At 49.8% G+C, this 14,395-nt stretch overlaps 1 protein-coding gene across 2 annotated transcripts in view; it reads right to left on the bottom strand.

Moving 5' to 3' along the window:
• LOC119445370 (28S ribosomal protein S23, mitochondrial) overlaps positions 1-14,395 on the bottom strand; it is a 63,659-nt gene that overhangs the window by 8,930 nt on the left and 40,334 nt on the right. Inside the window, exon 4 of one of the 2 annotated variants that reach the window (XM_049664512.1) lies at positions 9,578-9,626. The exons of the other annotated variant lie outside the window; for it this stretch is intronic. Coding sequence (XP_049520469.1) covers positions 9,593-9,626 — 34 coding nt within the window. The 3' untranslated portion in view covers positions 9,578-9,592. Of the gene's footprint in view, positions 1-9,577; positions 9,627-14,395 lie in introns of those variants that run through there. 2 annotated transcript variants of the gene reach the window in all.

Genomic DNA, 14,395 nt, shown 5'->3' with positions numbered 1-14,395 from the left:
AGAGGCGCTGGAGGATCGAGAGTTGGGCGCCGGGACACGTGTCTCGGGCCGTGGAGTTCGACTGAGTTTAGGGCCTTGGGAGACTGGTGTCTGCGGGCCCTTCGACGACGATGGAGCAGCTCTGGCTGCTGCCACCACGGGGGCGGGAGGGGTCACTGCGGGACCACTGTGCGCGGGCTCGGAGGACTCCCGAGGCCTCTGTGACGCTGCCCCCACCTGCGTCACATCGGCATAACTTCTTCTGGAGAGGTAAGACAATCGCTTTCGTGCTTCAAAGAACGAGATTTTTTCTTTAACAGTTAGTGCAATTACTTCCTTTTCTTTTTTCCAGCAAGGGCAAGACCGCGAGTAAGCTGGATGGTCCCCTTTGCATTCAACACAGTGTGGAGAAGAAGTGCAATTGTCAGATTGGTGGTCATTGGAGCTGCATTTAGCACAGGTTGTTTGTCCTCGGCATGTGTGTGAAGCATGTCCAAACCGTTGACATTTGAAACATCGTCTGGGGTTGGGGATATATGGTCTGACATTTACTTTTACGTATCCTGCATTCAGAGAGGTAGGCTTGTCCCAAAGGTAAGTATAACATGTTTTGTCGGATTTTCTTGATCATTTCTGCGGATGACGATTCTTTGTACTTTAGTCACGTTTTGCTCTTGGAAACCCTCGAGCAGTTCCTCATCACTCAAGCCAAGGAAGTCCTCCTCGGATATCACGCCCCTGCTTGTATTTAGTGTTCTGTGGGCTGAAATTGTGACTGCCGCGTCGCCAATGCTGGTAAGTTCTGAGAGCTTTTGCACTTGATCTTTGTCATTTAGTTCTAGGAGGAGGTCCCCGCTAGACATTTTTGAGGCTTTGTATGTTGATCCAATTTTGTCTTTCAGGCACTTGGCCACCAGAAATGGTGAAAGCTTCCTTACGGGTATGTTGTTTTCACTATGCACTACATGGTATTTGGGGAATGCTGGGGCATTGTTCCGAAAGGAGAACTGAAACGTTGCTTCGGTGCGGCCTCTTTTCAGAGGCCGATCATAGACAACAGAGGTTTGCGCTGCCATAAGAAGGTGTGTATATTCGGCAACAGCGCCGACCACCCACCACGGAGCCCAACGAGGGGACGCGGCAGAGCTTGTACACAAGTCTGCACGACGCCAGTCGTACGCCGCTACTATAACCAAATATGGTGTACCCAAGGTAGGATAGCCACACACGGTTAACCCTTGCCGCCAGGGAGAATGGAAGTAAATGGAAGAGAGTAGAAGACAGGAAAGGCGAAAAAGTATGAGAGAGAGACGAAGATTGGGGAGAGAGAGACAGGAAAAGGCGACTACCGATTTCCCCCGGGTGGGTCAGTCCGGGGGTGCCGTCTACGCGAAGCGGAGGCCAAAGAGGTGTGTTGCCTCCACCGAGGGGCTGTAAATGTCCAAACACCCGGCATCGGCTCAACCTCCAGGATCCTCTTTTCCCAGGACACGGCTAAGCTGCGCACGGCTACACGCGGGAGGGGCCAACCCTCATGTGCTCGGGTCCGTGGTGTCGCAACACACCAAACGCCTGCACCGGAATGACTCCTACCAATGGCTCGGTAAGGTGCAGGCACAAGCTGGAGGCCTTCCCATTCTAGTGGGGGGAGACTTTAACACCAAGCATCAAACATAGGGCTATGCCAAAGCTGACCCGAGAGGACGCATACTGCACGATGCAATAGAAATGTCAACTCTGGATATATGCAACACACCAGAAACACCAACCCGCATAGGGCTACACGCGCGACAACAGGACACAACGCCCGATCTGACACTAGCCACTCCAGGGCTCATAAGGCAATGGGACGTAGAATCGACGACAAGGGGAAGCGACCATTTACCAATAATCATCACGCTCAATCGCAAAAAGATCCGGGAAAGGAGAGAAACGGTGTTTTTTTTTACCGGAAAGAATTTCGAATGGCCACCGGGGACTTTTTTGCGGACTTTGAACAATTCAGCGCTATGATAGCGGAGGCACGGCCGGAGGCCAGAGAAACTATCCCATGCGATGACACAACTCACATGGATATGCACCTTGCAATTCTATGGCGGAAGGTCAACCGCCTCACACAGCAATACCGGTATAAAGGAAAGCATCACAAAGATCTAATGTGCCTTAAACATCAATACCGACTCATCAAGGAATACCAACAACAACTCGAAGGAGACACGTGGCACAATACGTGCGCGAAGCTTAGCCGGGAACCCAGTTTAAAAAGGCTATGGCAGATTTTTAAGGAGCCTGCTTGGGAGAAAGAAAGGTCCTTTTGCGGAACTCTTTTTGCGAGAAGAGCCTGCCGTGCTGGAGGACATCCACACTTTCTTCCCACATGCTGCCGAAGTGCCTCTGAAACTGCTGCCTTCTGCCACGATAGACAACGCGAAAGAGGAGCTAGACAAGCCCTTTACGCTGAGTGAACTCGTAGCGGCCCTTGCACAAGGCAAAACGAAGTCAGCTGCCGGGCACGATGGAGTGACTTGGCAAGAACTTCGAAACCTCAGAAATGAAGCTCAAGAATGGCTCTTAACAATTGTCAATAAATCCTGGAAATCCGGACTAGTGCCAGTTCACTAAAGCTTTCTCTCATCTACCCTATACCGAAGCCGGGCAAAGACTACACGAAACCAGCTAATCTACGCCCCATAGCTCTCAACTATCTGCAAATTGATCGAAAGAATGCTAAACACAAGAATGCAACACTACATCGAATATGTACAACCGGGTTTGCATCCTGCACAGGCAGGTTTTCGGCCGAACGTGGGTACACATGACTGCCTCTGGTTGCTCCGCAGAGTGATCAACCACAAGTCTCGCAAACAGATGCCTGACTATATTCTTGCAGTCGATATGCACAAAGCATTCGATAACATGACACAAGAGGTCATCTTACAGGAATTAGCAACCAGGTACCCTAGCCAAAGATTATACAATTGGATCTGTAGCTTCCTCCAAAGCAGACCAATCCAGCTCCATGGCAAGGCACCGGAATGGAGTCCGAGGACCTACTACTTGGATAGGGAAGTGCTCCACGGCTCCATCCTCGGACCTATGCTATTCAATCTGGCCATGACACGGGTAGCAGAAAGTCTCAAGCGAGACAGTTCGGCCCGTTTAACTATTTACGCCGATGATATAACAATATGGACGGAAGCGGTGGATTATTTCGACATGCAGAGCATGCAAACTAAACTGCAAGCAGCGATCCTGAGCCCTTAGCAACACTTTAGATAACCTCGGACTGCAACTCTTGCCAGAGAAGACGGAACTGATCAGCGTAGATGGAAAGAAAGCGACCAATGTAAACAAGCAGATCACTTTACACATAGGCCAAAGCAATATTATGTCAACCAATGGACAAATTAGGATCCTCGGAGCACAGATTGCTAGCTGCAACAGCCCCCAGCTATGGATTTGCACACTAAAGCAAAAATGGAGACCGCTACTGCACATGGTTAGACGAATATCGAGCAAGTATGGCGGAGTGCGTCAGAAAGCGTGCCAAACGCTTGCAAAAGCAGTCGCGGTTGGAAGGATTCTTTACGGGGCACCCGTGTACGAATTCTCTGAACGAGACCTCGGCGACATCGAAAAGTTACACAGGGCCACCCTCCGTACTATCACTGGGCTACCGAAGCAAATGAGGAACGAGGACCTGCTCAAGCTGGTAACGATTCTACCCATACAGGACATAATCAATGAAGCAGGAATTCGAATGCGATCCCGGTTGGAAAACACGACTCAGGGAAAACAGATCATGGCATGGGATAAACAAGTCCATGCGAAGCCAGAGCCCGCGGAAGCGACCATAACACCACCATGGGAAGCACCACTGGGCATATGGAGGCAACAACGCCCTATCGCCAGACAAAACGCGTAAGCTAGAAAAATATTTGAAAAGAGATTAGAACTAAGAATGCCGCAGCACACCATTGACATCTACACGGACGCTGCAATCAAAAACGACATGGCAAGCATAGCCTGGGTTAGTACATCTGCACCCCAACACAATGGCTATCACACATGTCAGCTTCCCGGGGGTGCAACCTTGCACGCAGAACTTTTAGCTATATGGGGAGCGGTCAACACCATTCCTATTGACATGGGAGACATTGTAGAATAGAGTGCGAAATACTTATCGGATCCTTACTGACTCGTACGAAGCGGTGGCCGAATTAACGGTGCCTACGACAGATGCTGTGGCCAACGACACCAGAAAAGAGCTAAAGAGAATACAGGACAATTGGACAAATGTTGAAATCATATGGACACTGGGGCACACCGGCACAGATGGGAGAAATTCAGCCGCTCACGAAGTTACCGCGCAAGCGGGTGGGCTTGATTACACGTACAGCTCCCCACACTCCTCTCCATTTTCTCGCCAAACCCCGCGGACCAAAATCCATACCTAAAGATATTGGCCGAAGGCTCTCCTAGCAGAGCACTGATGCATTACAATCTCACTAAAATAAAAGCAGACAGTAATCTGAGACTATTAGAAGCTACACCAGTACATGTGTTTGACAAGGGCGGCCTTACTCGCATGGAAGAGGTTTTTTTGAACAAGGTTATGGCCAACGCTGCATACACACCACACATACTTGAGAAATGGCACCAAACCAGACAAGCTACGACTGCGGACACTTATACCCGATGCACACATTGTCAGGAGTCATGCAGAGCAGACTTGCAACACCTCATTTGGAACTGTGCAGCTTTTTCACAAGGGAGATCCAACATTCAACATTTACTGCACGGAAATATTAGAACACTAGGAATTGGAATACAAACTAACCCTGAAACACAGAAAGCCATTGCGACATATGGCAGACAAAGTGGCTTGTTTCAAGTATTGTAGAACGGGTCAACCAGCCCGTGCGAGAGCGGCGGAACTGAACATGCACCTGAGTCTGCATAAAGCGGGAGATCAACGACTGAGATGAAGATGTGCCTCAGCCAACAATCCGGGAACCCACATTCCTTTCCCACCTAATCCCCAACAGCGGCCTAGAGCCATCCCCTTCCTTAAAATAAAGGTTTTATTCATTCATTTATTTCTCTCGAGCAGCGAGCGCAGACGTGCCAGGATGACGTCACGGCGCATGCGGAAGTAGCGCCGTATGGTTGTGTTGCAACCATATGGTTCCCATAAAAGCACGTTCTGCAAGCGTGGGTGATAGCGCCGTGGTTATGACGCTCGCCTTCGGACCGTGGGTACTTGGGTTCGAATCCTGCCTTGCCAAGAACGTTCATTTTGTTTTATTTATTTCTCTCGGGCGACGAGCGCAGACGCGCCAGGATGACGTCACGGCGCATGCGGAAGTAGCGCCGTATGGTTGTGTTGCAACCATATGGTTCCCATAAAGCACGTTCTGCAAGCGTGGGTGATAGCACCGTGGTTATGACGCTCGCCTTCGGACCGTGGGTACTTGGGTTCGAATCCTGCCTTGCCAAGAACGTTCATTTTGTTTTATTTATTTCTCTCGGGCGACGAGCGCAGACGCGCCAGGATGACGTCACGGCGCATGCGGAAGTAGCGCGCAGCTGGCAGCAGCTCGGCGGAGCCGTGTCTGCGTGGTGTCGCCTGGTTGCCATGGCTACGGCACGGCAGTTTCATGCCACACGCACAAATTATGGCTGGCTTAAACTGCGGAAGAAGACGATGACGCTCGAGCCAATGCTGATGATAATTTCGTGGCACACGCACAAATTAGGTCTGGCTTAAACAGCTTCGCTGTTCAAAACTTCAACATGGGCCCCAGCTACTCGGCATACTGCGATGCTCTGTCGCACGCTTTGCAAGGCCCGCTTTCAACATCTTGCACATATGCAAGCCTGCGTACGCCACATAAGGAAGGAGGCCAGAGCGGATCCGATCCCAGATATTTATTGCTGCCCATAGCATGGTGGTAATCTGAATACGCAGACAAGGCACGATCGTACAGGCAGTGCATTTGTATCCCCACCGCGCTGGTCCATGCTGTAGGAAAGAAAGAATACAAAAACCGCTCTAAATGCTTCAAAAAGGTCTAACTTACAACTGAACATTGGCTTTCATGCCCGTTCCTCGTCAAATACCCGGCAGTCCTCTACTGAGCATCCTATGTGAGTATATGTCTGCGTTTAGTACTCCCTTGAGATTGATGGCTCAGTGGTACAGCTCAAAGCGAGCGTCTTGGGCCAATTATCCTATTTTTCACAGATTTTTCATTATAGTGTCATCCCATGGTAGGCGACACTACCAGCCGCGGGGGCGTAGGGGACGTTAAAAGCTCCGCAGAGTTCGCCTCGTACCGCCGATGAGAAGATATTGTTGCAGGAAGAAAGCAGGCCCACGAGTGTAAAATAAAGTATATTTCCAACTGGCGTTGCAATGGCGTAGCAACTGGCGTATATTATATGGCGTTCAGGCAACGGCCAGAGTCGTCTTTCTCCAGTTTTTTCCCTTCACTGTAACATCACCCTCCCGGTGGGGTTAGCTCCGTCCCGGAGCAGGTTATAGAGCCTCACTTAATGGGGGGCCATAGGGACGTGAACAGCATCGATGGTGACGTTGCAAGGCACTGAAGGCTGAATGACTGGGGCAATCTCATATGTCACGTCGGACAGTTGACGTAAAATCTGGTACAGACCAGAATAACGAGAAAGCAGTTTTTCCGACAAGCCGACGCGACGTGAAGGCGTCCAGAGAAGGACCCTTGTCCTTCTCTGGACCAGGTGAAAAATGGTGGTCTCGACGCCGAAGGTCGTAGCGACGCTTTTGAGAAGCTTGCGAGACTGTGAGGCGATGACGGGCGACCTCTCGGGCCTGCGCGGCTAAGGCAATAGCATCGCGAGCGTAACTAGTGCTGGGCGATTGTACTGCGGAAGGTAGCAACATGTCGAAGGGCAAGGTGGGGTCGCGGCCATACAAAAGGTAAAATGGTGAAAATCCGGCAGCGTCGTGACGCGACGAGTTGTATGCGAAAGTGATGTACGGTAAAGCGACGTCCCAGTCGTGGTGATCGTCGGAAACGTACATGGCCAGCATTTCAGTTAGTGTGCGGTTGAATTGTTCGGTGAGGCTGTTCGTTTGAGGGTGGTATGCGGTAGCAACCTGGTGTTCTGTAGAACAGGAGCGGAGCAGATCCTCGACGACCTTCGATAGAAAGTAGCGACCACAATCCGTGAGTAACTGGCGAGGGGCGCCGTGGTGCAGGATGACGTTGTATAGTAAGAAATTAGCGACATCTGTAGCGCAGCTGGTTGCATCACTCGTGTGATGGCATATCTCGTGGCATGATCCGTTGCTACAGCAATCCATTTGTTTCTTTTAATGGGCCAAGGAGGTCGAGGCCCACACGGAAGAAGGGCTTTGTAGGGATATCAATTGGTTGAAGACAACCAGCAGGCATAGTAGGCGTCTTCCGGCGCTGACACAGGTCGCAAGAAACGACATAATGGTGCACAGAGCAATAAATGTCGGGCCAGAAGAAGCAGCGCCACAGGCGGTCATAAGTACGAGTAAGTCCAGCAGTAGGAGCGTCGTCAAGTTGCTGGAGCACGGCCAGTCGAAGGTGCTTTGGAAGGACTAGGAGGAGCTCCGGGCCATCAGGACGAATGCTACGACGATATAAAGTTCCATCGCGCAAGGTGAACATCCAGAGGGACGGGTCATTGGGCGAGGAGCTCAGGCATTCCATAAGTGTTCGAAGAACAGGATCTTGGCATTACTCGTCGCCAATGTGGAGAAAGCCGGAGAGGGACAGAATACTGATGTCCGAGTCTGCATCGATATCGTCTGGTTGATCCATGGGATTGCGGGACAGGCAGTCAGCGCCTTAATGCAGGCGCCCTGACTTATACATAATAGAAAATGTATATTCTTGTAGACGCAATGCCCAACATGCAAGTTGTCCAGTTGGGTCCTTTAAAGAGGAGAGTCAGCAGAGGGAGTGATGATCGGTTACGACGCAGAAGCTTCGACCGAAAAGGTACGGTCGAAATTTCGCGACCACCCATGCGAGCGTGAGACATTCGCTCTCAGTAATGGAGTAATTTCGCTTGGGCATGGAAAGAAGGCGGCTGGCGTAAGTGATGACAAGTCTTGGCCCTGTTGACGCTGTGCGAGGACAGCGCCGATGCCATAACCACTCGCGTCAGTTCGTACTTCAGTGGGTGGAGAAGGGTCAAAGTGTGACAGAATCGGGAAGTTGTAAGCTGCTCGATCAGAGTAGAGAAGGCTTTCTCCTGCAGTGGTCCCCAAGAGAAAGATACATCTTTCTTCAGAAGGTCAGTTAGAGGGCGAGCGATGTCAGCAAATTTTTTCGCAAATCGCTGGAAATAAGAGCATAAGCCCAGAAAACTATGGACATCGTTTGTTGAACAAGGTACAGGAAAATTTCGGACGGCGCGAACTTTCTGTGGATCAGGTTAGATTCCGGCGGTGTTTACGAGATGGCCGAGCATGGTAATTTCACGGCAACTGAAATGGCACTTAGAGGAGTTTAGCTGAAGGCCAGCCCTGCGAAACACGGAGAGTATGGTCGTGAGGCGCCGCAGATGGTTCTCAAAGTTCGGCGAAAACACAATCACATCATCGAGGTAACAGGGGCATGTAGACCACTTCAAGCCGTGCAGGAGAGAGTCCATCATGCACTCGAATGTAGCTGGCGCACTGCATAATCCAAAGGGCATGACTTTAAATTGGTACAGACCGTCTGGTGTGATGAAGGCGGTTTTCTTTCGGTTCATCTCATCGACGCTTATCTGCCAATAGCCGGACCGGAGGTCAATTGATGAAAAGTATTGGGATCCGTGAAGGCAGTGAAGAGCACCGTCAATGCGAGGCAGGGGATAAACATCCTTCTTTGTTATCTTGTTGAGGTGACGGTAGTCAAGGCATAAGCGCCACGAGTTGTCTTTTTTCTTTCCTAAACAACCGGTAAAGCCCACAGGCTACTGGAAGGTACAATGATGTCCTTGTCCATCATCTTGTTGAGCTCTTTCTCAGAATATGATGGCCCTTTCTGTTGCGGAGACACGATATGGCCGCCTATGAATGGGGCTGGCGTCACCGGTGTTGATGCAATGCGTGACAACAGATGTCTGGCCCAGTGGACGGTCGTCCAAATCAAAGATATCCCGATAAGATGACAGGAGGTGACGAAGAGCTGTTGTTTGCTCAGAAGGAAGGTCAGGGGCGATCATCTTACAAACATCGCCCGCAGACGTCGAGCACGAAGGAGTGGGTGACAACGGTCCGTTGGTACCGAGGAAGGATTCAGAGGCCAAAGAAGAAATCTCAAATTCTTCGAAAGGAGTGATATGCGCTATGGCGATACCGTGTGGTAGCACATGCGTCGAAAATGGAAAATTGAGGATGGGCACGCGAGTGCAGTTTTCGAGGATCCGGATTAAGGTGCTCGGTAGGGCAATATTGCGTGACAAAACCACGTCAGTAAGCGGTGACACGACGTACTCACCATCAGGTACCGGAGGACAGGGCGTCAGGACATTTGTAGCCGCCTGTGGAGACAGCCTTGCAAACTCAGCAGAACATAAGCGGTGTGAAGCACAAGTTGTTGTGTCAGCAGGAAGTGGTAGATCCAACTGTACAACACCTGCGGAGCAGTTAATTTGGGCAGAGTGTTTCGAAAGGAAGTCGAGGCCAAGAATGAGGTCGTGCTGACAGTGCTCAAGGACGATAAATAAAAGAACGGTATAATGGCCCCCAATAGTCACACGTGCTGTGCACGGTACGGCGGATGTCAGAAACTCTTTCGAGCCTTCGGCGGAGAGCAGCGCTCATAACTGAAAGCTGTGCTCCTGTATCAATGAAAGACCTAACAGGAACACCATCAACTTCAATGTCCAGTAGGTTTCTAGGTGTAGGCAGGGTCAACAGAGCATTTGTGGGCCGGGTCGGAGTTGCAGCTTCACCTCCGGGAGCTGCACCGCCTAGTTTCCCGAAGTGAAGCAACCGGTTGCAGATGGGGACGAAGAGCGGTGAACGAGAGGCGAACAGGACCTACAACCTTGCGGAGACGGGGAGCGGCTGGATCTTGGTGGAGCACTGTCGGTGTTGATGTTCCTAGTCGGCGTGTAGGGCGAAAAAGTGCGATTGTCTGGCACTTCGTGGTAGTGACTCGGAGACGACCACCGAGGAGGCGATGACCAGCGGTTGCGACAATGACGGGCGATGTGTCCAATACCGGGACAATTAAAACCAGATGGGTCTACCATCCGCTGTGCGCCAGTCAGCTGGGTTGCGACGGAGTGGCAGAAGGCTTTGCGTCTGGGAGCAAGCAGTCGGAGAAATCTGGTAGGTGTTCGTATGGCGGACCGAGCAGAGAGATGGAATGCCCAAACTTGCTATTTCCTTCCGAACGACTGCTTGTATAAGCGAGAAAGCAGGCACGCTTTCCTGACAGTCGGAAAGAACTGGAGCCTGAGCCATGGCCTCAAGCTCACGACGAACGATCCACGTTATATGTTTCGGTCCTGTCGGCTGAACGAACCGCGGCAGGTCTTCGCATGAAGATGTCGCGGCGGTATTGGGCAATCTCTCGGAAGTTTTAAGCGATGCGGCGGCCCTTCGCTTGTTCGAAGCACCGGCACTCCTTTATAATTACGTCCACAATGGCACAATCCTTACACATCAGGAGATTGAAGGCATCATCTGCAATACCTTTTAGTATGTGAGGAATCTTGTCTGCCTCGGTCATGTGATTAGCCTTGCAAGAAGGCCAGCACATTCTGTATGCACACTACATAGGATTCTGTGGACATCTCAGCATGGCACGCAAGTTCTTTTTTTGCTGCCAACTGATGACCGACAAGTCTGCCAAACAGGTCTCGCATTTTTTTTTGCAGACATCCCAGCTCGTTAGGTCACCTTCATGCGTATCGTACCATTGCTTCGCAGTTCCTCTCAGATAAAATATCAGGTTTGCTAGCATCATTGTTGGATCCCACCTGTTGTTGTCGCATACTCGCTCGTACATCGTAAGCCAGTTCTCAACATCGGCATTGTCCGTGCCACAAAATGTCCCTGGGTCCAGCAGAATGAGTGAGGATGACCGTTGGCATGGACTGCCGAGGTGTTGTTGGTTGTGTCGGTTGATCTGCCATTGTAGCGGCGGGTAGATGACGTCCGCTGCGAAGTTCTGTGATTGTACCCCACACTTTCCACCAAAATGTTGCAGGAAGAAAGCAAGCCCACGAGTGTAAAATAATGTATACTTACAACTGACGTATATGGTGCTCAGGCAACGGCCAGAGTCTTCGTCTTCCTCTAGTTCGTGTCACCTTCTTCTTTCCCTTCACCATAACAATATTATCGACACAGCATGAAACCGCATCTTTGGTTGTGAACTCCCAAATTAAACAAAATTAGTTTTTTTGTTATTAAAATTTTTTTTTCTGGCCTTGTGCATGTAAGAAAAATCTGTCGATGACAGCACTTAATTGCACTAAAGGTCGAATTTCAGTTTAATGAAATTTCGGTATAACAAAGTAATGATGCTAAACATTTCGACAGAATTACCTGTCTGGTTGGGAAAATTGATTAAGACTTAGAGATTGACTCCAACCAAATAAGGAAATTTACTAGCCCGACATTTCGGAACCAATTCGGCTCCTTCTTCGGAGGTGGCGGTGTGCTGCTTTTAAAAGGTCCATCGTAAGAAAGGAGAGGAAGGGGGAGAGAGCGTAAGGTGGGGAGACACTTGACGGGGCACCTGTTCTTGACAGACGAAAGAGGTGGTGGTGGGAGGGGGGGAGGACTTCGGCGTCGCTGGTCGGCTGGGTTGTCCGATGCTGGGAATGCGTTGACTAGAGCGGGGGGGGGGGGGGGGGGGAAGGGGGACGAGATGTTTTGGTGTTGCTGACCTATAGCGGGGGGTCCTTTCTTCCCTTTGTCGCGCCTGCAAGGCCAGGAACATACAAAGAAGGAAGGATGCCCTTCACGCGGTATATATTACCCGCCGTGTTCTGAATGTGCCATGACTCCAGTAGTAGCCTTTTTCGCCAGTTTTCGCCCCCCCGCTCTAGGTCAACAACACCAAAACATCTTGTGTCCCTCCCCCCCCCCCCCCTACTCCCACCTCTTTCTTCTGTCAAGAACAGGTGGTCCGTCAAGTGTCTCCCTACCTTACGGTAGCTCTCTCCCCCTTCCAACGATGGACCTTTTAAAGGCGGCACACCGCCACCTCCGAAGATACCCCCTGAAGAAGGAGCCAGGCTAGTAAATTTCCTTATTTGGTTGGAGTCAATCTCTAAGTCTTAAACAAAGTAATGTTCCAATTTTACTGAGTTTGTGATATTGAGGTCCAACTGCGTAAGGTTCTGTTCACTGCACAGAACCAGCACTACAGAATCGCTGTACAGTAAAAGCTCGTTAATTCGAATTTTGCGGGGACGCCCAATGAGTTCGAATTAAACTGAATTCGAACTAACGAAATTCATTGAAAAAACAGCAGGAATTGAGACCGGGTTGTTGGAAAATCACTCAAAATATTTATTTGCGAAAATAACCCGTGATCACTGTCTGTTTCTCTTCTTTGAATGCGATCGCCATAGCCTTGTTTTCCAACGCGCGAACGTGGCAGAAAGCATCCTCTGCGCCTTCCTCGAAGCTGAAGAACAGACGCGCGACACGCATAGCCTCCATTAGCTCCAAAGCTGAGGGCCGCATGGGTCGCTCTCTTATTTTTTATATACGTTGAAAGAGTGCTTTTCGGGATGCCATGCTTCCTTGCAATTTCAAGCTTGCTTGTTTTGCCACCATCCACTTCACGAAGGATTTCTACCTTCTCCTTGAGCGTTTTGGTGCTCTGTCCTCTTCCGCAAGAAGTCATACTGTATAAGTGCAGATATGCTAGGTCCAGCAGCCGAAGGCAACACCATCACAAAACCCACGACAAGTCACCGAACAACTTAGTAGCTCTGACGTACACGAGGCCTAGCGACTGAATGTGCGGCACACAAAGGACACGGAGACTACACAGACACATCCGGCACGAACCACCACACGATACGAAGAGCGAGCGCAATGACGACAGTGACGCCGCTGCGCTCGCACCATCTATCGTTGAGCCTTAAAAGCTTGCGGCGGCAGTATAAAATACCACCACGCAGCGGCGCACAATTCGAATTATCGATAGAGGAGCCGATGCGCGCGGGAACTAACGAGTTGGTTAAGCCATAGACGCCTATTATATTCTGGCCAGACCATGACCATCAGTTCTAATTAACCCGAAAGTTCGAATTAATGAGATGCAAATTAACGAGCTTTCACTGTAATCAGCATATCCGTCTAAATCCTCCATGTGCACATTCAAATCTCCTACTAACATCAACTCGCCTGACTTCCTTTTGCATTATTAATGCGAAAGCATTATATGGCTCATGAGGAGGAAAATTTGGCACAGCGGCGTTGGCATGACCACGATGGTCCAAAAAGTCAAGTGAGCCCACGCGAGCAAATCGAGGCAGCTGATGATGTCAATTAAGGCAAAGTTAATCAAGGCAGAGTGAATTAGGGCAAAGTTAATGAATGTGAAGTTAAATAAGGCAGGTTTAATTAAGATAGAGTTCATTATGGCACTCGAACCCACAACCATTAGTGGGAGTCGAACTCACGACCATTGGTGTTAAGGCACATGTTTAATTAAGATATAGTTAATTATGGCACTTGAACCGACGACCATTAGTGGGAGTCGAACCCATGACTTTGGATGTTAATTAAGGCACAGTTAAATAAGATAGAATTGATTTAGGCACTTGAACGCACCTTTGGTGGGAGTCACCCTCTACCTTTGATGGTCACAATGCTTTCGTATTCATACACATAGGGATAACTAAGTGCCCCTTGAAAGTGTAAGAGTGGGGTTGAAGATTAATATGCAGAAGACAAGGATAATGTTCAATAGCCTGGCAAGGAAACAAGAATTCAGGATCGCCAGTCAGCCTCTAGAGTCTGTAAAGGAGTATGTTTATCTAGGTCAATTGCCCTGATCCTGAGAAAGAAATTTATAGAAAAATAAAATTGGGCTGGAGTGCATATGGCAGGCATTACCAAATCCTGACTGGGAGATTACCACTGTCGCTGAGAAGAAAAGTGTACAATCATTGGATTCTACCGGTGCTAACATATGGGGCAGAAATTTGGAGGTTAACAAAGAAGCTCGAGAACAAGTTAAGGACTGCACAAAGAGCGATGGAACGAAAAATGTTCGGCCTAACGTTAAGAGACAGGAAGAGAGCGGTGTGGATCAGCGAACAAACGGGGATAGCCGATATTCTAGTTGACATCAAGCAGAAAAAGTGGAGCTTGGCAGGCCATGTAATGCGCAGGATGGATAACCGGTGGACCATTAGAGTTACAGAA

This window comes from Dermacentor silvarum, chromosome 3 (genome assembly GCF_013339745.2).
Source record: "Dermacentor silvarum isolate Dsil-2018 chromosome 3, BIME_Dsil_1.4, whole genome shotgun sequence".
Taxonomy (NCBI): domain Eukaryota; kingdom Metazoa; phylum Arthropoda; class Arachnida; order Ixodida; family Ixodidae; genus Dermacentor; species Dermacentor silvarum.
Note: the sequence above shows the minus strand (reverse complement) of the source record. Positions and strands in the feature narration are given on the sequence as shown.